Below are 26184 nucleotides of genomic sequence, written 5' to 3' on the forward strand. Positions count from 1 at the left end.
GTAGAGTCAATGGCTTCTAAGCACCTCTTTGTGTTTGTACACAAAATCTCCTAATGAGAATACATGGAGGTCAAATCAGGAAGATGGTGGGGATTGTAAAACACTTGTGTCTCTAGCTGTGTAGGTAAAAGGGACAACATTCCAGTTCAGACAAAGAACTCTGGACAAGACAAAAGCATTGTAGGGTGTTCACTGGCCCACCTGAGCTTGACCAAAGCCAGCTGATGATGCCTCCTGACACTCAGCTTGTCAACTCATCAGTAGCTGGTTTTAGAATGTAGGGTCTGTTACCATTTTTAAGAGTCAATCAGCTTGTAGCGCAGTCAGCTGGTCACATCAACAAAAAACTAGCCAGGTTTTCATTACAGATTTGCACAAAACTTAAGCAATATGTTCAAAATGCCGATTAAACACAATTTTGAGATGATGAGCCACTGAATGTTCTGTGACTTCTCCTCTGGTGATAACATTCCAAGAAACATGGTGATGGATATTCAAACATTAGCAGCTTTATTTCTATAAAGCTATAAACCACACTAGCCATCATTATTTCCAATCCAAGGCCACATAGGCGTGTTGTACGAGCAATAATTTGAAGGCAAGCCCCTTATACGTGGGAGTGACCACGTATAAGGGATTTCTGGGAGCTGATAGTCCACGATTTCACAGAGGAATTGTGGATTCAGAACTTCCAGATGATCTGTTCAACTTTTGAAGAGTTATGTGACACAATAACACCTCTTATAGCTCCTGCTGCATCATGAGGGAGCCAGTTCATACTGACAAGCACATAGACATAGCATCATGTGACCTAGAAAAGCCAAAAAAATGTTTCCTTGCAGTTTTGTGAAATATGTCTTTTCTGAATCACCTGAAATAAAAAAGTCTTTGGTTTGAACTATGCTTTAAATTCTTAGATTTGTGTTGGTTAATACTGATAAAAAGACACCCGTTTTAAAGGTGCACTTTGTAAGATCTGGACATAATTTTAGTTTAACCAATTAAAAAAATGAACTGACTCTATCAACAGAGTTTGAAGAAGTCAAACCTTTGAATTTATGTCGAAAGCCTCATTCCTGTCACCTGCTAACATCTGGCTTTTAATGCAATGGGACTGCGTACCATCAGCATTCACACTTGGGTCAAATGACTCTGCAGTAGGCACGGGTTTTTATCGCCTTCGATCGGCATTGATAGGAACTCAACATTCAGATGAACGGGGTAATTTCAGCACCCTAACGGACGAGGTATGATGACGCGCCGTCACTATTTGCTGTCCGTTTCCTCTTAAGCAGCGCTTAAAACTCAGATCCAAACACATCTACAGCAAGTTTAAAAGGAGGACTCAATAAGTATGACATTAATAATGAGAAGAAGCCCCTGAAAAGTTTTCAAAGACCTCTGTTCCTGTCTGCTCTTTACCTGTTCTCCTGCCTGTCCGTGACGTCGCAAGAACACACAAGACAACGTGCACAGACATATGCATATAGCCGGAGCACAGAGTCAATAGATACAGTGTTGGGGTGCCTGGTGGCTCAGTGGATAGAGCGGCACCTCATGTACAGAGGCTGTATCTTCACCACAGCGGCCGTGGATTTGAGTCCGGCCTCAGTCCTTTGCTACATGCCTCCCTCTCTCTCTCTACCCCTTTCACACTCACACTGTCCTGTCAATTAGAGGCAATAAAAGCCCCAAAAAATAATCTTTAAAAAAAAAAAATAGATACAAGTATTTATAACTGATGACTGTAATTACAATTACGTCATTTAAAGCGAGAAATACTGCCCTCCCATATAGTTGGACTGGCTGGCTGTTAATTACAAAAAGGTCCTTTAAGACTGGTTTAGATTTATTGAGCGTGGTAACACTGCTTATAACCAAAATCTGCCACTTCTAACACAGCCTGAGACGTCCGACATGTTCTTCACTAGCCCCCAGAGAACAAGTGTTATCTTGTAGCTTTCAGTCAAAGAGGACGTATCGGGCTGCAGGTTGTGTGTGTGTGTGTGTGTGTATTTCTGTGTATGTATGGGTGGTTGAAGCAATAGCCGTGCCCTTTCCTCATATGCAACTTGTTTTGTGTCAGTCTGCATGGCATTCAGGTTGGCTGAGGGTGCTGTCAGCGAACATATCCGTCTCTGGTATGAAGCACAGAGCAATACATACAACAACACCGGCAACCGTCAACGTACAGAAACAACCTGAGAAACGACACCACTGAAATGATACTGCATACTGGTGTATGTGTATGCAGAAGCAAAACACCTACATGTTTTGGCTCGCACTTCCTCAACAGCATTTATTTTGAGTTGTGAAAGTAATCAAAGCATTTCACTTAGTTGTCTTGTTTTGTGTGAAAAAAGTGGCCTGAACTATGGGAAACAGATGTTGCTTAATATAACTTGTTTATGTAAATAACTGATGGACCAGCAGCATCCCGCATCCAGCAGCATCCACTATGATGCCGGACCAGCATCATCATAGTCAGACCTCATATGCTCCACATGTGAGGTCTGACTATGATGCTGCTGGCAGTAATATTGCTTATTTAAATGCAGCAAAGGCAATCCTATGGACATGATATAACACCATAAAATATGTGAAATTTCTATAACATGTTACCTGCCAAGGGACTAAGGATATAAATTAGCAGTTTTTCTTTCATGAACACAGGAATAAGGCCCTGAGCAACATCAGAGTAAATGACCCAAAAATAGCAAAAATTTAGTAAAAAAGCAAAAGAAATGTTCCTGGAAATTACAAAAAAGAAAAAAAAGGCAAAAGTGATTTGTAAAAAGTGCTTAAAACACATAATAATTCTGAAACATAATTTAAAATATGTACTGATAATACTGATAATTATAAGTATAGTTTTTTCCAATATTTCTTTCTTTTTTCCCTTGACATTTCCCTAGCTTTTTGTTTTTTTTTAAAATATTTTTTAATAATTTTCTACATCTACTAATTTATTGCAATTTTTGGAACATTTCTTACCAAGGTGCTCATTGCCTATTTTCAATGAATTTGTTTAGGGTTAAAAGGTTTAAATATTGTGAAAGACTGAATGCAGCACAACCAAAGTGATGTTGCTCCGGGTTTCAATGGAAAAACAGTATAGTACTGAAGTAAAAGTTCGCTATATATATATATATATATATATATATATATATATATATATATATATATATATATATATATATATATATATCACTGTATCACTAGCAAAAGTGAAAGTAAAAACCATCACTCTGCTTTTGGAATGAGCTTTGTCCATTTTGTTCACTATGTTTTTTAGTGAACCAAAGCTGAGTCCATGATTTTTGCAGCTTCCTTTGGGATGCATGCTGCTAAGAGCTGGTTGCTAACTTTTTATTAAGTTCTGACTTCACCTGCGTGCTGTGAGGACGTCTGGACCACAGCAAAATAAGAGGAAAATGAGAAAATCCAGGCAGAGTCTCTGCAGACAACTACACTGCCACACACTGAGAGTGGGTCATAAGTCATGATTGAGAGGGATAACTTTTATATCAGTCTATACATTTTTTTAGGATACCTTTAACAACCTGTGCATAAACAAAGCAGGCGTCCTGAGTTTGTTTCTGATACCATTATCTTTTAGTTAGCACATTCCAATGTGAATCCAAAAGTCTTCCTCCAATTCATTCTCACATTATTTTCAACCACAGCTGTGCCTCCATCAGGTATACTCTGACAATGTGGCAAACACACACTTGTTTGTTTTATTACTGAGAGTTTGTTGAGAAGATAACTATCAATGTTTCTATCTGTTAAATCAAGAGAAAAACTGATCCAAGATGTTTAACTTCACTTAGCCTCAGCTGGAAACAGGGAGGAGCTAGCCTCTGAGGAAAAAGGAAAACAATATGTGTCAACTCATGAAAATGGTCTTTTTTGTCATGTAGTAATTTGTTCACCTACAAGCTAGCCACCCAAACACCTCAACTGGGTTTTGTTGAGAGTCAGGAAAGTGTGTGAAGCTGGCAGCCTCTCGACTGTGAGGAGAGACACTTAGGTGCAGTCACCACTCCAAGCTGTTGTTCCTCTATAATCAACTCCAACGGGTAGGCTAGCTCCTTGTTAAACCAGCACCATGTTTTCTACCTCTACCTTTGATATATCCACAGGGTGCAATGTGTACGGTAGAAGATACAGCAGAACAACTTTGGAGTTGTTAGAATGCACTTCTGATGAAACAAGCTAGCCGTTAGCCCCTGCTTTCAGCCTGTGTGTTAAGTCAAGTTCAACAGTTTTTGCTTCAAAACCTGTTTCATCTGCTTTTGCAACTGTCCACAGTAGCAAGAAAGTAGAATAGCCATCTTACAGATGTACACCTCTGAGAACCATTCAAGTTGAAGTTACTGTTTACATCCATGTTTGTGAAAACATAGATGCTTCAATCGACAGCACAGAAGATCTCTACAATCAGCACAGTTTACAGATTACAGTCACCAGTTCAGTGTCAGTTGTGACAATGGGTAACTGCCAGAAAGGTGTTTTTGCCAAACATTATGACGTTGAAGTGAAGTTGACCTTTGACTTTTTGGATATAAAATGTCATCACTTCATCATTAGACATTTGTGTGAAATTTTGTCATTTTTAGTTTATCAGTTCTTGAGTTATAAACAAAAACATGTTTTGTGAAGTTCCTGTGACCTTGACCTTTAACCACTAAATTGTAATCAGTTCGTTCTTGAGTCCAAGTGGCTGTTTGTGCGAAATTTGAGGAAACTTCTTCAAGGCCTTTGTTCACGAGAATGAGACGGACGCAGGGCCAAAGTGACGTTGACTCAGTTCATGCTTGAGTTCAAGTTAACATTTGTGCCAAAATTGATAAAATTCTCTTAAGGTGTGCTTGAGATATCACACTGACAAGAATTCAACAGACGAGCTTACAGTGACCTTGACCTTTGACACAGCAGTTCATCATCCTTGACTCAAAGTGTGACAACTTTGCACCAAATATTGTGCCAAATTTGAGGAAATTCCCTCAAGGTGTTCCCGAGATAATATGTTCACAATGAGACGGATGCAAGAACACGGTGACCTTGACCTTTGACCACCAAAATATAATCAGTTCATCAATGAGTCAAAGTGTACATTTGTGCCAAATCTGAATAAAAAATTCCTGAATAAGCTTTTGAGATATTGCGTTCACGTGATTGAGATCACTTGAATGACCTTGACCTTTATGACCACCAAAATGAAATCAATTCATAGATAAGTCCAAGCCGACATTTGTGCCAAATTTGAAAAAATTCACTCTAGGCATTCTTGAGACATTATGTTCATGTGAATGGGACAGAAAAGCTCAACACATATTTCCTCCAACCATGTCTATCGCCAGTGCAGAGCAATACAAATACTAAACAAAACTGAATGGTCACATCACCACAAAGTATATTGTTACAAGCTGTTTTTAACAGTGAAAGCTGATTTAAAAAGGAGTTTTCATTCAATAAACAAGGCCATAACTTTGGGCAAAGAAACCCTGAGGCATTTTTGTTATTTTTGCACAACTGACTGAGTTGAAAGCACTGCATAATCTCTCAATGGCGGTTTTAGAGGCATTAAATCAACATAACACAAATAACACAGCACTATCTCTCTTGTCTCATCAAAGAATGCATGTTCCAAAGTCTGTTCATCCGTTAAATTCACAGTGTATGAACAAACAGCAAAGCCTTATGGATAATAATTATAATACATTTTATTTATAAGCGCCTTTCTCAACACTCAAGGATGACTTCTTCCTCTCACCTTCTGCTCTACAAAACTATGGACATCTGTGTCAGTGTGTGCATGACATCAGCCCTGTGCACTGTGTGTGTGTGTGTGTGTGTCTTACCACATAGCGTGCATGTATGTAGGGGGCAGACGGGGACTGCTGACCGGCGTGCAGTTGTACGACCTCATTATCCGCTCTGCTAACAGAAAATTTCGAAACAAGCTGGCCACAAGCAGGTCCTGGCGAAACAACTTCTGGAACAAATCTGAAGACAGAAAAATAATGGACAGGATTACAACTGTGTTAATTTCACTGACAAAAACTATGACGACAACAAATCATCAACAGTGACCGCACATGCAATTATTGTCTAATGCTGAACATTATCAGCAACTGGCTGTAAACTCCAGTAAATAGTCTGCACCAGCATGCAAAATACTGACATCAGAGCAGCATCAGCTGGTGGTGCAGGTTGTGAGCTGTAGTTTAGCAGTCAATACCCAGATAGCAATTTCTGGTTCTAAAAACGTTCTCAGAACGGTACCATGCAAGCACTGAATGTTTCAGTAACGTTTTCAGCGGCAAGATTTCATTTAGTTCCCTGAAGATTCTTCTTAAAGTTTGGGCAACATTCTCTATAAACATCCCCAAATTATTATTTTTTTCTTGATATATCATATCCCATTCCATTTCCATCTAAAAAGAAAAAGGTCTGTAATCTCAGTCCACAATAACATTTTCAGAATGTTGCTTTTAAAACGTTCTTTCTTTGTTCTCATGGTACATTGTGGGAACGTTTTATAAAAAAGCACACTCTATGATTTGTCTCCTCTCAACATCATCAAAACATCCTCAGAATGTTGCAGTTATAGCATTATGTCTCAGTCAGCATTTAACTTCACAGGAACATTCCTTGAACATTATTACAACTTGTAGGTAACATTGGCAAATGTTGTGGAAACATTGCTGGGTTAGCAGCCATGTGTGTTTGACTGTGGATGATGGAGCTGTTGAATGGATTTGTGGAGTCTGTTGGTTGCAGTGGTGGCTGTTAGACTAAACTAAGCTACAGCGGAGTGAACAGACGCCACTTTTCACATCTGATCCCCACAGGATCCACTCAGGTCCGGACTGTCTAGAGAAGATTGATGGTTTTACCGCTGTTGTAGGAGGCTAAGTTATCTGTTGGTGTAGCTGTGCTGGATGCAAACAGTCTGAACTCGGAGCAGTTTTCTCTGACAGCTGAAAGTTTAATCTAATGACCAACTACGTGAGAGGACCTGGATTTAAAACCCTTTAAATGAACCCCTTAAACCAACCTGCTAACCCTAGCTAACCAAGATTTTCAAAAATGTTACTGCAAAAGTGCAACCAATCAACTCCAAATGGCCTGAAACTTGCTCCCAAACACTTTCTGCAGGAACAAGCCCATTCATTTAGAATCAGAAAACTTTTTCACCTTAAAACTCCCTAACCAAGCTCGTAGGAATTTGGGAGACAGTGGCATCTGCTCTAATTCAGGGGTATTAAACACACCAGTCCTGGTCCCATCTCTCTACGCCCTTCAGTTGCTGAGATACACATATATTCAGAGATTAAAACTGAAATAACCCTGGAACAGAAGGGTCATATGGACATTACTCTACCCCCATTGGAAAGCCCACCTGGAGATAGGGAGGGAGACACAAGTTTCAAGTCTCCGCCACCTTCCTAACCAGAGTAATGTTTGCTGGCCCTTTTCAGCCAACCTAACCCTAACTCTTACACACCCCCGTAACCTAACCAAACCCCTTAACCCAACCCATTTCACCTCTAGACTAATGTGTTTCAGATTTAAAAAGAACTCAGGCTGAAATAAAGTTAGTTCTATACTTCTTACCAGTGAGATCAATAAGTCAGAGTTTATAATGAAACTGCCAATGAACCCTACAAATCCCAGTTGGCTCAAATTAGTGGGGTAATTAGGGGTAAGTATTGCCACACCTGCCCGGTGCCTCTCATCAGTGGCAACTCCAGAGTGGAAGAGAGTCCAACCCCTCTCGAGAAGACTGGTTCCAGAGCCCAAGCTATGTGTCAAGGTGAGGCCGACTATATCTAGTCGCAACTTCTCAACCTCATGCACGGGCTCAGGCTCCTTCTTCACAAGAGAGGTGACGTTCCACGTCCCTAGAGCTAGCTTCTGCAGCCGAGGATCGGACCGTCAAGGTCCCCGCCTCTGGCTGCAGCCCAACTCACATCGCTCTTCAGGCTGTGCCCGGCCAGGCCCCATGGGTAAAGGCCCGGCCAACAGATGCTTACCATCGTGCCCCACTGCTATCGGCCTGGCTACAGGGAGGGGGGGCCCGGTGACCTGAGTCCGGGCGAGGGAAACTTTAGACCATTTATGTCTTTCATCATACGGGGTCTGGGTCTTGGATTATTTGTAGTTGTAGAAAAAAAATTACATCTGAATGAAATTTCAACACAACCTGTCAAATTATTCTAATGTCTGATACCTGAATTTGTCGAACTGGGTTAGTTTACAAAGAAACAAAGAACATCTTGTTAGGCAACCAAAACTAGACTATAACTATGTATAAAAAAATGTAAAATCTGAGGAAAACCTTGAAGCATTTTTGTCTCAAGACTAAGACCAAATCTAAAACAGCAGCAAAAATCAACACTGGATTACTAGAGAGGAACATGTGGAGTTGAGTGAGTGAATGAAAACCAAAACTGGGTGAAAAAAGGAAGTCTATTTACAGCAAAGTGGCCACTTTGTGGAAAAACAGTGTGTGTGTGTGCTTACAGGATATCGAGGACAGTGGTTTGCAGATTAAATCGGCGGGTCGCAGTCACATTCTCATCAGCTCATTAATGTATTCACTAATTCACTTTAACGGGGCCAAGCCAATCCCCTGCCAATCTCTGGCTTATGACTGTGATTCCCCTGTTTGTGTGAGGGAGGGAAGAGGTGTGTGTGTGTGTGTGTGTCAGAGATATTATATGAGAGACAGTGTCTGAAAACTTATTTTCCTGCTGTTAGTGTTCCACTGTTTAAATGTTGGAGTGTTTGTGCAGCTGTGTGTGTGTGTGTGTGTGTGTGTGTGTGTGTGTGTAAGGGTACACAGTGTGTGTGTGTGTGTGTGTGTGTGGATTAAGTGTGTAGCACCTTCATTACAGGGAGACTCTCTGATGTGGGCTGCTTCATTAACAGCTGAGCCCCAGGGGTTTAAAAGGCTTTGGCAGCCATCAGCATTGTCACATTTCTATTCTAGCTGGGAAAGTTTGTCTCAGGGGAGTCTGCTTGTGAGTGTGTATGTGTGAGTTTGTGTGTGTGTGAGAGTGTGTATGTGAGCTGCATACAAGAGACAGGTGAGCAGTGCCAAATATGCTGCATGCAAAATATAAATGCATGTCAAAAAGTAAGGGTTTGTGAGTATGTCCAACTGTGTAAGCTGAGCCTGTAGGCAATAGTAAGTGGCAGTGTGTGTGTGTGTGTGTGTGTGTGTGTGTGTGTGTGTGTGAGTATGAATGTGTTGTCATCATACAGATTTGCTTCTGTGTGTGTGTGTGTGTGTGTGTGTGTAAATACTTGCTGTGACGGTCGCCAAATTACGGTTAAAATGATATCCCCAGTTACTGCACTCCACTCTCTAAACACAATTAATCTCCATTTGAGGAGCCAACCTGCACTGACTGCACTCCTGGCATTTTATATCAACATCTTCACTATTTTCAACCACTGGGGAGTTTCCCAAAGTTTTAGTATTGCTGATGCTTCACTGCTGTTTTTTATTAGGTGTCCCAGTTTGGGCTCCCAGTGAGCTGAAACATGCGGCTCTTTTCATTTTTCATCATTGGCTAGACATGCTGAAGTAAAGATTGTTTTTTAACAGTTTCAAAACTGCGCCGTTACTTTACAAGTGTGTCTTTCCATCACCTTTAACACCAGTACTTGTTTTCATAGTTTTGGCCCAGTTTCTTTTACTTATGATAGTATTGTACTCACCAAAGTTAATGTCACATCTGAGAGCACAACGATATTGCTATAAACTAAGTCCCAAAAGTGAAGTCACCTGCATTTCTCTGCATAGAGTTTACAATGATTTACCATACATATTAATCATATATCACTCATTATAACTTTTGAAGCAATGGGCTGCTGATTAACCCTTTGAAAACCTAGACTGAAATCACTTTTCTTCTACTGCATTTAGATGCCTTTCACAAGTATATAAACCCATGAACCCCGAGCAAACTGATTAGAGTTCTCTCAAAAACATGGGAAAAGGGGCGTCTAGTAGCTCGGGTGGTAGAGCAGGAATCCCATGTACACAGGCTGCGTCCTCGCCTTGGCGGCCGTGGGATCAATTTCGGCCTCGGCCTTAGCTGCATGTCGTCACCTCATTCTCTTCTTCTCTCTCCTCTCCCTTTCACACTAATATCTGTTCAGTCAAATAAAGGCTAAAAGCCTATAATCTTTTAAAAAAAGAGAAAAAGGGCAGAGAGCAACCTGGAAAGAAATGCCCCTCAAATTTCAAGAAATTAGTAGTTTTAGAAATGTTCTTTTTTTTAAGAGGCTAAGGAAAAAGTTGAGACAGCTATATATTCATAATGATCATAAACATATATTATTAGTTAGTTTACCAAATTATTATAACTTTTAAGCACTTTTTAGGCAATTTCCTTTTATCATTTGAGAAGTGTAAAGAAACAGTTTAAGTGAAGAAGGAGTGAGGTTGAAACAAACTTGTTATATGTGTTTTAGAGAGACAAGACCAGGGTTAAAACCTAGTATATGGCTGGTATACTTTTCCTGATATTGGAACTAACTAATTTAAACTTTTTATAGGATTTGATTTACTTACAATCATTACATATACTTACATTTCTTTAAAACCGATATCTTGAACATTAATCTAAATAAAAAACATTACAACTGCATTTACTTACAGTATCTTTGCAGAAATTAATGAAATGCTGAGATAGGCCTACTATTAATTTTATTTTATATATTTTTAAAAGTTCCTTAAAATTAGCCCTTAAAATGAAGAAGGCCTCACAACGCCCTGGGAAGCTTTGGGAACTCACACTGGGGTCTGGCCTCCAGGTTGGGAACCAGAGGTGTACAAAATGTGTTGTTGAGCTCCAGCCCAAAATTCATGTAGCCTAAATACATCTTGAAATGGAGAACAGTACACATAATGTTAGACACACTGACACAGCGGAGTGGAGATGCTTTCTCTGGAGCGGCAGCTCTGCTTGGACCCGGGGATGAACGTCCCCGTGTGAATGGTGGAGGCTGCGCTGCCTTTGGCTGCTATCAGAACCAAGCTCCGCTGATACAGAGAGTTTGTGAATCATCCTCTCGCCGCTGATTAACAAAGAGATAATTCTTGGCAACAGCTGGTCTGACACTGTAACGTGTAATACTCACTTCATTTTCAATTGTTGTTTGATTTTCATCTTCAATTTATAACGGCAGGGCCACCTGTTCTGACACTGTTACACGAATCAGTTAATAACTTTAAATAAATGTAAGGCTCAGATGTTACGGACACAATTGTTCCTCAAACAAACTGACGAGGTGATCCTCTCCCTCCTCTGTCCAAAACTAACAGAATGGCCGCGGATGGCTCGTTAGCTGTCTAACTTGCTATTCCCATCATGTTTCCATGTGACACTGCTTACAGAGAATGAGGAATAATGTGACAGTAATACAGGACTGTCAGCGCCTGTCAGAGTGTCCACGGTGCCTGCGCCTATTTATTTCGAAAGAAAAACAGCCAATGGGGAAACAGCAATGGGACACCATCAGTCACACTGACCAATGGTCACCTTTATCACTCACTCACTCACAGAGTTTCCTGTTCATAGGGCTGGCCTCACATGCTTCGGTCCATCCAAAAAAAGAGACACCACAACTCAAACTTTAACCCTAACCCCAGACCTGCTGTGCTCCATGCTAGTTATACTATCAAATACTAGTCAAACTATGATTGTTAGTGGGGAGGGGACTTAGCAATGTCATTGTGTTTTAATTTTTATTGACTACCTTGTTGAGTACAGTGATATCATACCTGATGTTAGTGATGGCCTGAATTGCAAAAACAGACTCAGTTGTTCTAAATTTTCAAAGATTGGTAACTGTGGAAAATAAAATGTTGACATTTGATGAAACAAGTTTAACTGTGCATCCCTAATGTGTGTGTGTGTGTGTGTGTCTGTATGTTAAAGTGTGTTTAAAACCTCACCTCGAGGCAGCACGTTCCAGGCGATGGTGTCGGTGATGGCTGTGAAGATCCAGTTGAGCTCTCCGAGGGGAGTACGTCTGTCGTTGAGCCTGCCAGGAATCCTGCAGCACACACAAGACAACACAGATGGCAGTGTGTCAGCCATGCTCACTGTATGTCCCACAGCTGACTCAGAGCACAAAGTGGCAACTGCTCACTACCATTATCACAACACATCTGAAGACATTCATATTTACAGGCATTTAGGCTCTCACTCACAGAGACTAACGATGAATGAAACTTTGGATATTCATGTTTGCTTATACACACAAGAGCTACTGTTGGCCGAGAGCTGAGACACAGAGCTACAGCAGGTACAAGCACACAGAGAATAAGGTATTTTGTTAAGATTATACCTGAGATGTACACAGGGAGACAAACTGATCCCAGAAGCATCGGCCCAATAGAAGAATACTTCCTGTAACTCTGTCTGATCGATGACATTTAACACCTCTGCTGACACATTTGGTTTGGGAAATCTGATTTTGCAAATTTTGTGTTTTAATATTGTTAACCTGCAAACTGACCACAGCATCTGGTCAGCTGGTAGGAGCTCGTCCTATCCCCTTATTATCCTTAATTACATTCACAACTAAATGACCTTTGCTGGTATTTGGCACCAATAGCTGCAGGATCTAAAAATGGATGCCTTTTCATAAATAAAGCAGAATTACCACCTCACAGTTTTACACTTCGGTTTTAGCTTATGTCCATGTCTGTGAAAACATGGATGCTTCACACACAGATGATCTCTACAATCAGCACAGTTTTAAGGTGGACAACTAAGATTAGTGTCACCAGTTCAGTGTCCGACTAAATGTCTTTCCTTCTGATCCTAAGATATGATGAGTAATTACCTGGAAAGTGTATTTTCAGGACATTATGATGTCAAAATGAAGTTGACCTTTGACCTTGTGGATATAAAATTCCATCACTTCCATTAATTTATCCTTTTAGACAACTGTGTGAAATGTTGTCATAATAAGAGCATGAAAAACCAACACCAAAATCGAACAAGCTGATCGGCGCATCCACACAACACAGTGGGTGTCTGTTCCACATTCGAAGATATTGCAGATGGGCGAACAACCTGAAACATAATGCATTCGGCCACGGCTATCACCAGAACAGAGAGAAGTTGGAAGAAGTTACAGTAGGTGCTAAAAGCTGAGGACACAAAAGTTTCTTGTCACAACACCAAAGCACAATCAGAGTGTTTACTTCTTTTTTTGTGACGTAAATGAAAGCTTTTGTGTTCATTTTTATTTTTTCTATGTGTTTATTTGCCATCTAATGTGTCAATACTGTATTATTAGGCAGGTTTCCATTACAGATTTGTGCAAAAACTAAGTGATATTTTCAATATATATTATTATTGTCAATAAAACACAATTGCGAGATGACTGTTTCCACTGAGTGATGTACTGTGACTTCTCCTCTGGTGATAACATTCTAAGAAGCATGGTGATGGATGCTCAAACATTAGCAGCTTTATTTCTATTGCAGCCACCTCACTAGCTGTCATTATTTCCAATACAAGGCCACATAGGCGTGTTATGGAGCCATAATGAAGAGGTGAGCCCCTTATACGTGGGAGCAGCCACATGTGAGGGATTTCTGGGAGGTAATAGTCCACGATTTCACAGAGGAACTGCAGATTAAAAACTTCAAGATGATCAACTTTTGAAGAATTATGTGATGCAGAAACAGCTCTTGTAGCTCCTGCTGCATCATGAGGGAGCCAGTTCCGACTGACAAGCACATAGCCATAGCATCATGTGACTTAGAAAAGCCAAAAAAGTATTTCCATTGCAGTTTTTCGAAATATGACTTTTTCGTGTAAAAACAATTTTATATTCGTAATTTCAATTTGCACAATTTGAGGGTTAATGGAAACCCACTCATTGTTTGTTCTAGTGTGTCATTATCACTGCTTTCCATGAGATTGGTAAACACACTTCACTCACAGAGCATTAATGTATTTAAAGTTACTGTGTCATATTTTGTGAGAGGATTTTTTTTGTACTTAAATGGAGGAACAGAATCAGCGATTGACATCTCATTATCTGAGGATATTAGAAGTCCTGAAACACTCCTAAGTCTTAAGTGAGCATGACTACGGTACAGTATCCACACAGCAGTGTATCTACGTATATAGTGTGTTAGAGAAACACGTGTCAAGTCAGCCAACATTCATCTGTTTTTACAGAACCCCTCTGCTCAGAATCTGGCATTACAAAATGTGATTCTGTGACAGGAGAGTGGGAGCAACATGGAAATGAGAGCAGGGGAATCTCTTTCAGACAGCCCAAGATGACATGACAGTAATCACTGTAGCTAAGCCGAGAAAATTACCTTTACCACACTGAGTCGATGCTTTTTAGAGAACACTATGTAAAGCTGAGGGAGAAGACAGGAGGATGAGGGCAAACACGAGCTGACTCAGTTATTACAGTTAATGTGAGCAAGTGAGTCATTTGTGTCGGAGTAAAGAGAAAAGAGATGACATGCTTTAAATGAATGTAAGAATGTAGAGAAAAGTGAGGAGAAATTAAAGCACTTCTTAAAACTTTCACAACTCTGAACATTAAAGCTAACAGTGCTACTTACAGGCAAGGATGTCTTTGTATGTTTAAAGGATTACTTCATCTCCAAAATGACCTTCTGTATATCAATTCTTCATGTGGTATTACCTAGAATTGAGCTTTACTCGCATGCCTCCACGCTAAACAAAGAATCCAAAAACGGAGAAAAGTCCTGATGAATCAAAGTCATAGCCATCCAAGTTTAACAGCTGCAGAAAAAACCAAAATAGCTATTTAAAAACTTGTGTAGTATAATCCAAGTCTCATGTATTCAGTTGTATGCTCAAGCTTGAATAATATGTATTTTTAACAAAAACTTGTGATTTAGAACACTGGTGCACAAACAGTCTCATGCACAGTGAAGCAGGCATGCTCAGGGCGAGCTACATACATGCAGAAGGATTTTAAATTGTAAGGTTTTAGTGAAAATGCACTTCGCTCACACAACTCATGCAGCTTATACTGCATCTTGTGTCCATGCCTCAACAGGTCAGAGTCTGATCCAAAGAGGCCTCACCATGGATCAAGGGTAAATCTGGGATACTAGCGCATCCTACAAATGCTTGCTCAGATTGTGATGTGGGGAAATTTGAGGCTAGGTGGATGCCTTGACCGTACTGTCATGTTCAGAGGCCACGGGGCACTGTCCTGCTGGGGGGGCACAGCCTTTGGAAAGTGTGGTTGCGATGAGGGGTTGAACTTGGTCTGAAACGGTGTAAGGGTGGATGAAGTGCTTGAAGTGAACTGTATGCAAGGACACATTTTTTTCCAACAAATCTTTGCATTGTGATGAGATTATCAAAGTTTTTCACTTCACCCACCAGAGGTTTTGATGTTTTGGCTGATGGGTGTATCTAAAATAATAGGGTCTTGGCCTGACTGGGTCAAAAATTGTGACATTTATTGCACAACATTGATATGTTGAAGTGTTTTCTTCCAATTTTCTCTCCTTTCCAGGAATGTCATCACCTCCTGTCACTCCCAAACACTTTGTTCCCACTGTGGTTTTATTATCATTAGTTGGTGTACTGGAGCGCTGCCAAGAGCATGTCTTTTCCTTGATATAGAAGAATCAAATATAGTTCTATGAATTATCTAACAATAACTGACATACTATATACTGATACATAACTTGCTAAACACCAATCAATAAGAGCAAATCATGACTTTGACAACGTATATTAGGCCCAAAAGTCTGGCACCTGGCATATAAAGTCAATCAGCAGCCCAACAAATGACTTCTAACTACACTCAGAGTGTGACCTTCTCCTGCCCTGAACCTCCCATTTCCACCTCTAAATGACAAATAATAGCAGCTGTGAGGTTCCTGGCAGGTACAACCCCACTGTATAACCACGAGGGCCGGCCAGCTCCTGAGCACTTTGAGTGGCTGCCAGAGGTGTTTGGCAAGTCAGCACTAAGGATGAACACTCAGCAGTTCATATCCTCGCTCCGTATCCACTCAGTGTAATATCTTTCAGGAGGGAAAAAGGACGGTGTATTGGTGAACGGATGGACAGATATTGTTGATGGATGAATTATTAAACAGGCTGGAAACATGCCTTCAGAGGTGTTCACTCTCATGTCATCCATCAAAATACTCAGCATTTGAAACAATTTCTTGTTTTTGATCCATTTTAGTTATGCTAAATTTTCTGCTTCATTCATGTTTCCACTTGTGCCTACCGTAAAACCTCAAATATAAACCCCCAGTCCTTTTTACTTGTCCGCTGTAAAGACACATTTTGACAAATAAAGGCCTGTCTCAACCCTAGTCTGGTTGCCATGCAGTTCATTTTATAGAAGTTCTTTACATGTATAAGTAAGGGGTTTTTAGCTACCCTTAGGAACTTAGTTAGCTGTAAACTTTTGTTAGTATTTACATGCTAAACACATGGCTAGGTTGGTAAGATTCTCTACCATTCAGTCATTGAGCTCATTTTACAGAAACCGTGAGCACCTAAGAAGAAGTTATACTGGCATAGTAAACAAGAGGGCTGTAAAAAAAGAAAAAAAACGGGTTTAAATAGATAAAGTCTGATTGTATTTCCCATCTTTGCTGAGCAATAGTTTCGCTAAAACCTTACAATTTAAAATCCTTCTGCATGTATGTAGCTCGCCCTGAGCATGCCTACTCAACCATGCATGAGACTGTTTGTGCACCAGTGTTCTAAATCACAAGGTTTTGTTAAAAATACATGTTATTCAAGCTTGTGCATACAACTGAATAAATAAGCCGTGGAATTTACGACACAAGTTTTTGGATGAAAGGCAGATTTAGCACTGGATCAGTGTGTGAGGTACCTCACCAGAGTGGTGATGAAAAACAGCCTCACCTAACCTATCTTACTAGTGACAAGTTCACACAGAGCCTTGCCAACCATAGAAATGTGAGCCACTGTGTGTCACGTCTACAACACCCCAGTACACCACAAGATTACAAAGCCTTTAAATGACACATGAAGCCACGTGATGGCTTTTGAAAAGACATAGCACAGCACTGCAGGTGAGCTGCAGGTGTGTATGGGTATTAAGCAGGCCTTTTTAATGTAACGAAAATACAGCATTCACACCCAGGTCAAATGACTTTGCAGTAAACATGAGTTTTTATTGCCTCCAGCTCCGATCGGCATTGATGGGAACACAACACTCGAGTGAACACGCTACTTTCAGCTCCTTAACCAGCGAGATGCAATGATGCACAGTCACTAATTACCGTCAGTCTCCTCCTAAAACAGTGATAAAACACCGATCCAAATAAATCTGCAGCTGGTTTGAAAGGGTGTCTTCATCAGTAAGAGAAAAGTAAAGAGAAGAAACCACTGAAAAGTTTTCTAAAATCACTGATGCTACTGCTGTCTACTGTTTACCTGTTATCCTGCCTGTCTGTGATGTCGCACGGTCACACCACAAAGACAACTGACACTCACAGACATACACAAGCTGACAAAAAGGCCGCTCTGAAGCGGTGAGTTCACCCATGTTTGAAAAACCTGTGTGCACATGCTAATTTTGGTGAGAAAAGGGTATCAGTGAAGCTTTATAAAACTGGCTCCATTGCTACCACTGAACTTTGATATAGGGCAGAAATATAAAAGGTACTTTATAGCTTCTAATGCCTAACATGGAGCCTTACCTGAGCTGGATCAATAAACAATCTGAATATGTCTGGATACAATAACAGGGTCACACAGTCCTGAAGAAAAGCTGTTGCTCTTCTGTTGAGCAACGAGCCAAATTGTACAGAAGCACCTGCAGGGATGCTGCTGGAGAGCAGATTCTTCTCTCTGACGTCTCTGTGGAGCGTGGGAATAAAGTATTACCTTAAGGGATCAATAACGAATCTCCTGGGCATAATAAATTCTGAGGTGCTTTCAGTGATATGATTCCTCCACTAATGAAGAGTAACTCTAGAGACCTCCCACTGAGTGGAGTACAGACGGTGTCAGACACTAAAGGGGGTGGATAGGCCCTGCCCGCTGGGGGGTCGGGGGTGGGGACGCTCCGTGAAAGACTCAGAGGGAGACTGTGAATCGGGATCAACCCACCACACTTGTGTCGGCCCCAGGAGAGATGAAAAAGCAGTGATGAGTGTGTGTGAAAGGAAGCCTGGTGGAGCTGAATGTGAGGGAAGTAGTGGGAGGTCCTGGAGCCGCAGACAGATCCGAGCGTACTGTAAGCAGGTAAAATCCACATGCGCTCGCATCGTGACTCTCTTATCTAAAAGCCCATTGTGATTGGACGCGGCCAGAATGTGTGTTGGATGTATGTGGGCAGCAGAGACAGAAGGGCGCACAGATGGAGGAGAGACAGAGGAATGATCAAATTAATAAACAAATCAACAGCACACAACTACTCAAAGCTGACATTATGCTGAATGCATTACGTAACTAATGTTTGTAATATTTCCAGAGCCATGAGTGTCCGATACAAGCTTTCCAACTGTGCATGACCTTTAAAGGTGTGAAGACGTGCCCAGTGAGTGGTCAGTGAGTGTAATGCCCATTAGCTCATGCTCATGCTCGGGACCATGTGAGTCATTTGGACGCAGCAAAATGATAACAAAGGAAACAAAGCTGCTTTGAATACTATTTGAGAACAATCACCATAGAAGAGCAATAACAAGCTGCCCTGCATCTCTGCTGAAGCCTCCAAAGAAAAGAAATCTGGTGGGATTTAGGTGTTGTTGTTAGTAGGATACTACAAAGTCATCTGACAAGTTAATGGCCGCTTTTAGACAGAGATTGCGCTTTAAGCTTGACATACTGTAGCTCACGCTTAATGTGCAAACCTGAAATTGGCTTTAGGCCTTGTATGAAGTCCCGCCCTTTACAACACCACTGCACTTTTACACAGAACCAAACCACAGCAGCATCATCCCGTGATCAAAAAAGGCATGACAAGTGTGACATGTAACACATGAATCGGCAGTGCTTTATAAACAATAACAAAAGCATAACATGTCTGTTACAATCATTAACTGTCTCTGATATGACAGATGATCTCAGCCTCTGCTTGGAGGGAAAGGAGCTCCAGAATCTGCTGAATCTCATGCTGCTGTTCTTCTCTGAATTAGCTGCTATAACCTGCATTATACCGGTGGGTCGCAAACATAAACACGTCATCAAAATGTCACACTTGAGCCGCTCATGGTCATGTCTTTCTGGCTTAACGTTATAATCCCGCTTTGATCAGTCAGTGTAGAACGGCTAATATCATGTAGTTGTCTTCTGTTGAATCCTGAAAATGTCTGTTTGAAAGGCTGTTTCTGTGATACTTCCTGTTTTCATGAAGCATCCCTTAAAAATGTTTGGACTGTATCATTAGGCTTCAATCAGAATTACATCCCAGCTTTACAGAGCAGAGAGGTGAGATGGCAAGTGTGTTTGCTTCCATTTTTCATTTATGAGCTCTGAGACTATCCATTATTTAACTGTAAGGGACATCAGCTGAGTCAACATTCAGCCCTCTGGACAACATGCAATGAAGCAAAACCGCAACTCAAGCATCAGGGTTCCCACTGACCCCCCACTGATTAAAAAAGCCATCTGCAGTCATGTTCAGGGCTGAAACATCAAGAGCGTGCAGTAAAACCTTTTTTCTCTCACCACTTCATTGGGGCATTTTAGTGAATGAGATTTTTGACTTCATAATTTTACTTAAATTCTTTCCACAAATATTCTGGAAGTTTCAAACCTTGTACTTTCAGTTGTTGTTTTTTTTCTTGTATGAAATCCCACCTTTAATATTTCCATGCTTGTACTTCACTTCAAGGTCACCTACCTCATGAATTTGACATTTTATTAGTTTTTCAATATTGTTTGGAATCGACAACATCTCAAATCCAATTTTGGTGGAGCATACAGACTAACACAGAACAGGTCAGCACTTTTCTGCTGCAAAGCTCTGTCTCTTAACCTCACTGGCTTTGTATTAGAATACAGCCGTGCTGTGTACGTGTCTAAAGCAGACAGCTAACATGAGTAGCACAGCACTGGATCTTAAAAAACGCACCAGCACAACAGCCTGTGTGTGACGGCTTCACCCCACAGCCTGAAGGGAGCTTTTCTTTAAAAGGAAAAGAGAAAGCATTTTCTGCTTGTCGTAGCCACGGACACTGAGAGGTCATCACAGCAATCAAGTCTACAATAACCAGGGTTCATAAACATTTTTACTGATACATTTTCACGACTTCTTCTGCAATTTGAGGCAAATTTTAAAGACCGAAATGTCCAAGTTCCAAGTTAGTTTTCCAAAACTTTTCCAGGCCTGGTAATTGCTATTTTCGAATTCCATGACTGTTGCAGCTTTTTCATGATAAAACAAACCCTGAATATAGGATGACTGCATTAAGGACTCCTTTAGCATGAGTTGGTCTAAGGGTGACTTCATTCAAGCCCAACATGTGATTGGTTGGTGACTGTAGCTTTAGATTCAGATCACAGTTTGTCTGTCCTTGACAGAAACCTGTTTGAATTTTAATCTCAAGGTTGCAGACTGACTCCCAAACCATTGTTTAACTGTCACGTCTCTGATGTTTCTATTCAGTGTTACTAATGCCCAACGGAACAATGAAATCAGGTGCTTTTAACAGCTCCGTCTTTGACGTAAACTGCTGTGACGTTTGTGGGTGCTAAAACTCCCCTTACAGCGAGCGGGTCATAAATTACTTTATCCCCTCACCACAGAAGCTCGTTCTTTATTCTGCTGAGACGAGCGATAAAAGATGAAGAGGACATGAGAACTTGTGCATGAATGGAGAGCTTCAGTGTTGTCAAACCCACCGACTGATGTTGGCGAGGTTGAGAATGTGGAAAAAAACAGTGAAAGACGAAATGGAAAAAGGTTTTTCTTCTTCAAAGGTGTTCGTCAGCGCTCTAGTGGTTTCCCGTACTCCAATAGCTCAACATACAGTACTGGGGAATCTGCGTAATTCTTATCCGCTGTGGGGGAAGGGGTCTTTGACAGAAGAGGAATAGGAACAGGCCCAAGGCGGTGAAAAGAAAATCAAAGAAAAACTGAAAGTAACTGCAAGTAAAAATTACTAATTGTTAAAGATGATTAAATGATAAAAGAAGGAGGAACAGTGACACATAAGACGTGAAGAAATGAGAAACATGTTCAAATTATGGATAATCCTCATTGCTCTTGTAGGAACATAGGACTAATTAGTGCCTTCTTTAGTGTGTGCAAAAGGTACTATCAAAGCTATAGACTCCTCTCCCACTGCCAGTAGAGGAGAGCTGTTTACACGGCTCTGCAACAGACAAGTACACCTTTCTGTGTGTGTGTGTGTTTTGTTTTTTTTGTGGTGTGTAGAGTTCGATATCGCAGACAGACTGGAGAACAGGATAACAGTAGAGAGCAGCATGGATGGAGGCCTGTGAAAACTTTGCAGTTGTTATTCATCTATCTCTTACTTATTCAATCTCTCCTTCAAACTTGGTGCCAACCAATTTAGATCAATATATTAGCACTGGTTGTGCGATGTCGGACAGTATTCTTTTGCCGGGGCATCAATGCATCTAGTTGGTTGTGTTGTGTTTCCATCAATGCCTATCAGACCTGGAGCTGATAAAGACCTCTGGCTACTACAGAGTCATATGATGCAGGTGTGAATGCTGATAGTAACTTTTTTTCCATTTTATCAAAAGTAGTAAAAAGTTGGTTAGTGGGTTTTTTGTGCAGTGGAAAGGGGGCTCTAGAGATGTTTTAATTTAAAAGCCTACCAGAAAAGAAAGGAATGGGGTCTTTTGAGTACTAGAAGGCTTTTAATAAAGGAAAAAATCTGTGCAGACAGAAGCTGCTTTTACACTGAGATTGCACTATAGGGCGGCAACAAAGTCCCTTCTTTATAGCACCCCTGCATTTTTACACAGAAATAAACGATGGCGGCATCATTTCACTCCAGTGTGTGATTATACACTGCATTGCGAAATCCCACAATCAAGTGGCATGATGGAAATAGAATGAATGAAAAAAATTGCCTTTTTTACAACACTGACGTCGCCGTGAAATGGAAACTAGTGTCTTAAGCTTCTGCACTGTGACATATTTCCCAATAAAACTGAATATCTGATTGTGTACAGCACAGACTGTATATAAAGGCAGACGAAATGAGACTTACCCAGAAGTGAAGCCTATACAATACAAACAAAGTCACTCCTCATATGGAATAACCTGTCAATCTGTAGAAGGTGTTTTGATGGGGTAACATTGCTCATTTCTTCTATTTGACGACCTCATGGAGGAAATTAATCTTACTAATAAAAGAGATTTCTGGACATGCTCAGTACAGTTGAAGATGTGTCTTGGTATTAGGGCTTATTTTTTCATTTTCCAATTAAGACGTATGGCATGTTCCCCAATTATTTGGTTTTTAACAGCATTATTTGGACATGTATACAGCACAGTTGGAAAATGTGTCTCAATAGTTTTGGTTTTTTTTTGGCACAGTTTTCAATACACGGCCTCTTGCGTGTTTAAGGTTTACTTTCGTTGTCATGTCCGTGATTGTACATGGTCACATTGTACACAAACCAACTCCTCAACAGAGAAAAAGGCTGAGGTTTAGAGATGCATGTCCAAAAGAAAATTCAACATTTCTGGTCAGAAGGAGAAACACAGCTGCTTTTAAATATTATGAAAGACTTGGATATCCACAGGTTTTTGGATCTGTACAAACATCACCACTCTGATCTTTTAAGAAGGTGGTTGAAGGAAAAAAAGAGGCAGGCTTTCTTCACACGGTGCAACAAGTTCACCAGCGGCAAGGAAACTTTGAAAAAACATCCTATTTTGATGCAAAGAAGCAAAATGATAAGCAGCCTCAGCTGTTTCACTTTTCTATAAACATGACATGGTAAATGACACTTTAGGGCATGTTAATTTTAGATGAGAGAGGCCCTACTTAATATGCAAAAATCCTGCATTCATATGATAACATCGTGAAAAGGATCCTAGTGTACACGGATCCACAAAAACAACCAATAACGCTTCAGTATGCATGCCAGGCCAGTAGCTGGCAGTGTAACTTTGTAATGACACACCACAGAAGTGTGAAGTGGGGTCGTCACGTCCTCGTTCTCACAGGACCCGCGCATTGCCAGTTTACATGGCGACAGAAGGGGTGGCGTTTTCAAAAGATTACACTCAGGAACCTGGTTTCAAAACATTGCATCTTCAGGCCTCCGAAACGCTGTTGTTGTGTGAACAAAAGGCCAAACGGTAACAAAAGTATAATTTTTCATGTAAGAACTGTAAACAGCCCCTTGGAGGAAAATTCATTGACATTAGCCACACAAACAGCTTTGCAGAAATATAGACTTTTTGGTAGAAAGTCTGGATTACTTTGTGCATGTAAACGTAGTGACTGTGGGACAGCTCCTGTCAGATGGAGTCTGAATAAGCACACACACTGTTTTCAAACAATGACAACAGCTCTCAAGGACACACAGGACAGGAAAGAGCACAGAAGCACACAGTGTCTCTGCATAAACCCTCAGCCAAGAACTAATTAAGTCAAGTGGAAGGTACAGATGTGCAGGTGCCATGTGTGCACGTGTGTGTACACGCAATGATTATTAACCTTCAGCAGACGTCATGCAGAGACTGCTAAGCCGCTCTTCAAGTGTAGCACCTCAAGGCACTCTCCAAAAAAGGTGTATTTTTCTGCTGAGCTATGACAGTCTGCTTTTAAGTTACTTAATGCTTCTAAAACCTCCTCAACCAACTTAGTTTATGGGTGTCATTTTACTCTCCCCCGCACGTAAGGAAGGGAAAAAAAGAAAGAAAAGCCACCCCTGATGGTTCTGTGAAACTACTAAAACTTTGGATATGACATCCATATTGAGCGCTAATATCACTCAATATGTGCCTAAGAGCAAGAGATGTTCTGCACGCAGCCGCCTGGCACCCACAGGTTTACTGAAGAAATGTGCAGCTTTAAATCTGCCAAACTACTGCCGCTTTGGCTGTGAGGGGGGAAACAAAGGCAGAGGATTCTACCTGCAGGATGGAAAACAACAGAGAGAGGGCTGACAATGAGGAGGAGAGAGCAAACGAGACAGACAGGGAGATAGACGAAGAGAGACAGACACGGGGAAAACAGGATAATGATCTCTCTAGACTGCGCCCTCTTGAGAGAGACAGACAGTCGGAGGGAAAGAGGTGCGACAGAGAGATTATTTTTGTGTTTATTTAGAACGGCAGTGGAGTGCCACTTACTTCTCGATGAGGTCTAACGTCACCCCCGGCACCAACTTGGCACTCTTCTGCATACAAAACCTGAAAAAAAACACAGACAAAGAGAAGCTGCTGATAAGAGTTGGACAGACAACAAAGAGGTGCTCACAGACGAGACAAAGCAATAAAAGCGTTTGGCCTCCACAGTGCTCGTTTTACGGCCTACAAGAGAGACAATCAGCGGATAAAACACTCAAATGAAAAATGAGAGCTTCAAGGATTACAACCACTGAGCACGTTGATAAGTGTATTTTGGCTGAGTTTACAGTCAGAGGGGAGGATGCAGGCGGTGGGGAGCACGGTCGTATTTCTGCAGCGTCTGGCAGGGGGGTTATTGTTTACTGCGCGTGGTTAGCTCTGACAGGTCGGCCCAACTGTAAGTCACAGCAGGTGGCCGTTCGGAGCCTCGACAGACACGCAGCTCGACGCTGGGGCTCGCCGCAAGCCAGAGCACACCTGGAGGAGAGCGGGTATGTATATTTTACATTAATTTTCGACTTTCATTGAGTTAACAACATCGCTTCTAATCATAAATATCACATATTCAATACTTTTCAGAATTTTAACCCTTTAAATGCCAGGTTGTTGTCATGATACCGCTATATTTTTTGATGAAAAAATACATAAAAACTGAATTATTTTGAATATACTACATGCTAAGTATATATATAGTATTTTTTTTTTTTTTGGATTATCACAGACAAGGATATGTCAATGATTAGCTGCAACATTGATTTTTATACATTATTATTTTTTGTCAAATACTTATATTCATACTGCTCTGCAAACAAAATGCACTTTTTAAAATAAGGCTATAAAAAATACATTAATATTACTTTCTACTTTCACTGAGTTTTATTTGTTTTTTTTACCAACATCAGTCCTAATCATAAATATTAAATATTCATTAATTCTCAAAATTTTAACCTTATAAATGCCAGGATTTTGTCATAATAACACTGTGTTTTATATGGAGCAAAAAAACAATGAATTATTTTCAATATACTACATGCTTTTTATTTTTATTTTTTCATGATCATAGTCGGGGATATGTCAGTGATTTGCAGCACTACTGACTGTGACAGTTTACAGAGTAAAAATAGCATGCATTTTCTCCATATCGTAAAAAGTGATATCATCGTGTGGAAAATAGTAAAAATTACAAATTCCAAGGCAAAAGCCCAGAAGGACACCCAGAAATAATACAGTGCATGTTTTTATGCTTTGATGGCTGCAGGATCGAAATGGGTTTCAACGGCGCATTTTATGCACTTAACAGTCTGAATGTAGCAATTTTGTTTCTACAGTGTTGGACTCAACAAAGCTGAAAATTCACAGATTAAACAAAAATACACAACCTTGCTAAAATTTGTGCCATGTGCATGGACAAATCCAAAATTATTTAAAAAAAAATAAGAATGAAAAGCACGTAAAATGCACCAAAAAAAAGCAAACAAAAAAACATAATTCGACATGAAATACTTAAGGCTAGGGAGAATTTAGCCTAAATATTTATTGTAACATGAAACGTGAATTTTTGGTGGTCAATGCGAGAGGCATTGTTTTTTGTTTTTCTCTAAAAACGTACCCATTTTTTGAGATTTTGCAATGAAACGTCAGAAAAACATTATTCATAAAAATCCTACTTTGCATGTCTTCGCATTTTTAAGGTTACTGACAGATTGATTTGAGACATTGTAACACCACTTCTTCCACTTCCCTTATTTTTCAACTGATGAAGTTTTTTAGACTTTTTCTGCAGGAATCTTGAAATGTTATCAGGCTGATTTAAGAGTTTCACTTTCTTAAACTTACACTGAATGGTTTGTTTGG

At 40.5% G+C, this 26184-nt stretch overlaps 1 protein-coding gene across 1 annotated transcript in view; it reads right to left on the reverse strand.

Annotated features, from left to right (window-relative positions):
* Positions 1-26184, reverse strand: part of rptor (regulatory associated protein of MTOR, complex 1) — a 248178-nt gene that overhangs the window by 97225 nt on the left and 124769 nt on the right. The window contains 3 exon segments of the mRNA XM_042484972.1: positions 5868-6012; positions 11984-12084; positions 24334-24393. Of these exon segments, the coding sequence (XP_042340906.1) occupies positions 5868-6012; positions 11984-12084; positions 24334-24393 (306 nt within the window).

The sequence above is a fragment of the Plectropomus leopardus genome, chromosome 4 (assembly GCF_008729295.1).
Source record: "Plectropomus leopardus isolate mb chromosome 4, YSFRI_Pleo_2.0, whole genome shotgun sequence".
Lineage (NCBI taxonomy): Eukaryota > Metazoa > Chordata > Actinopteri > Perciformes > Serranidae > Plectropomus > Plectropomus leopardus.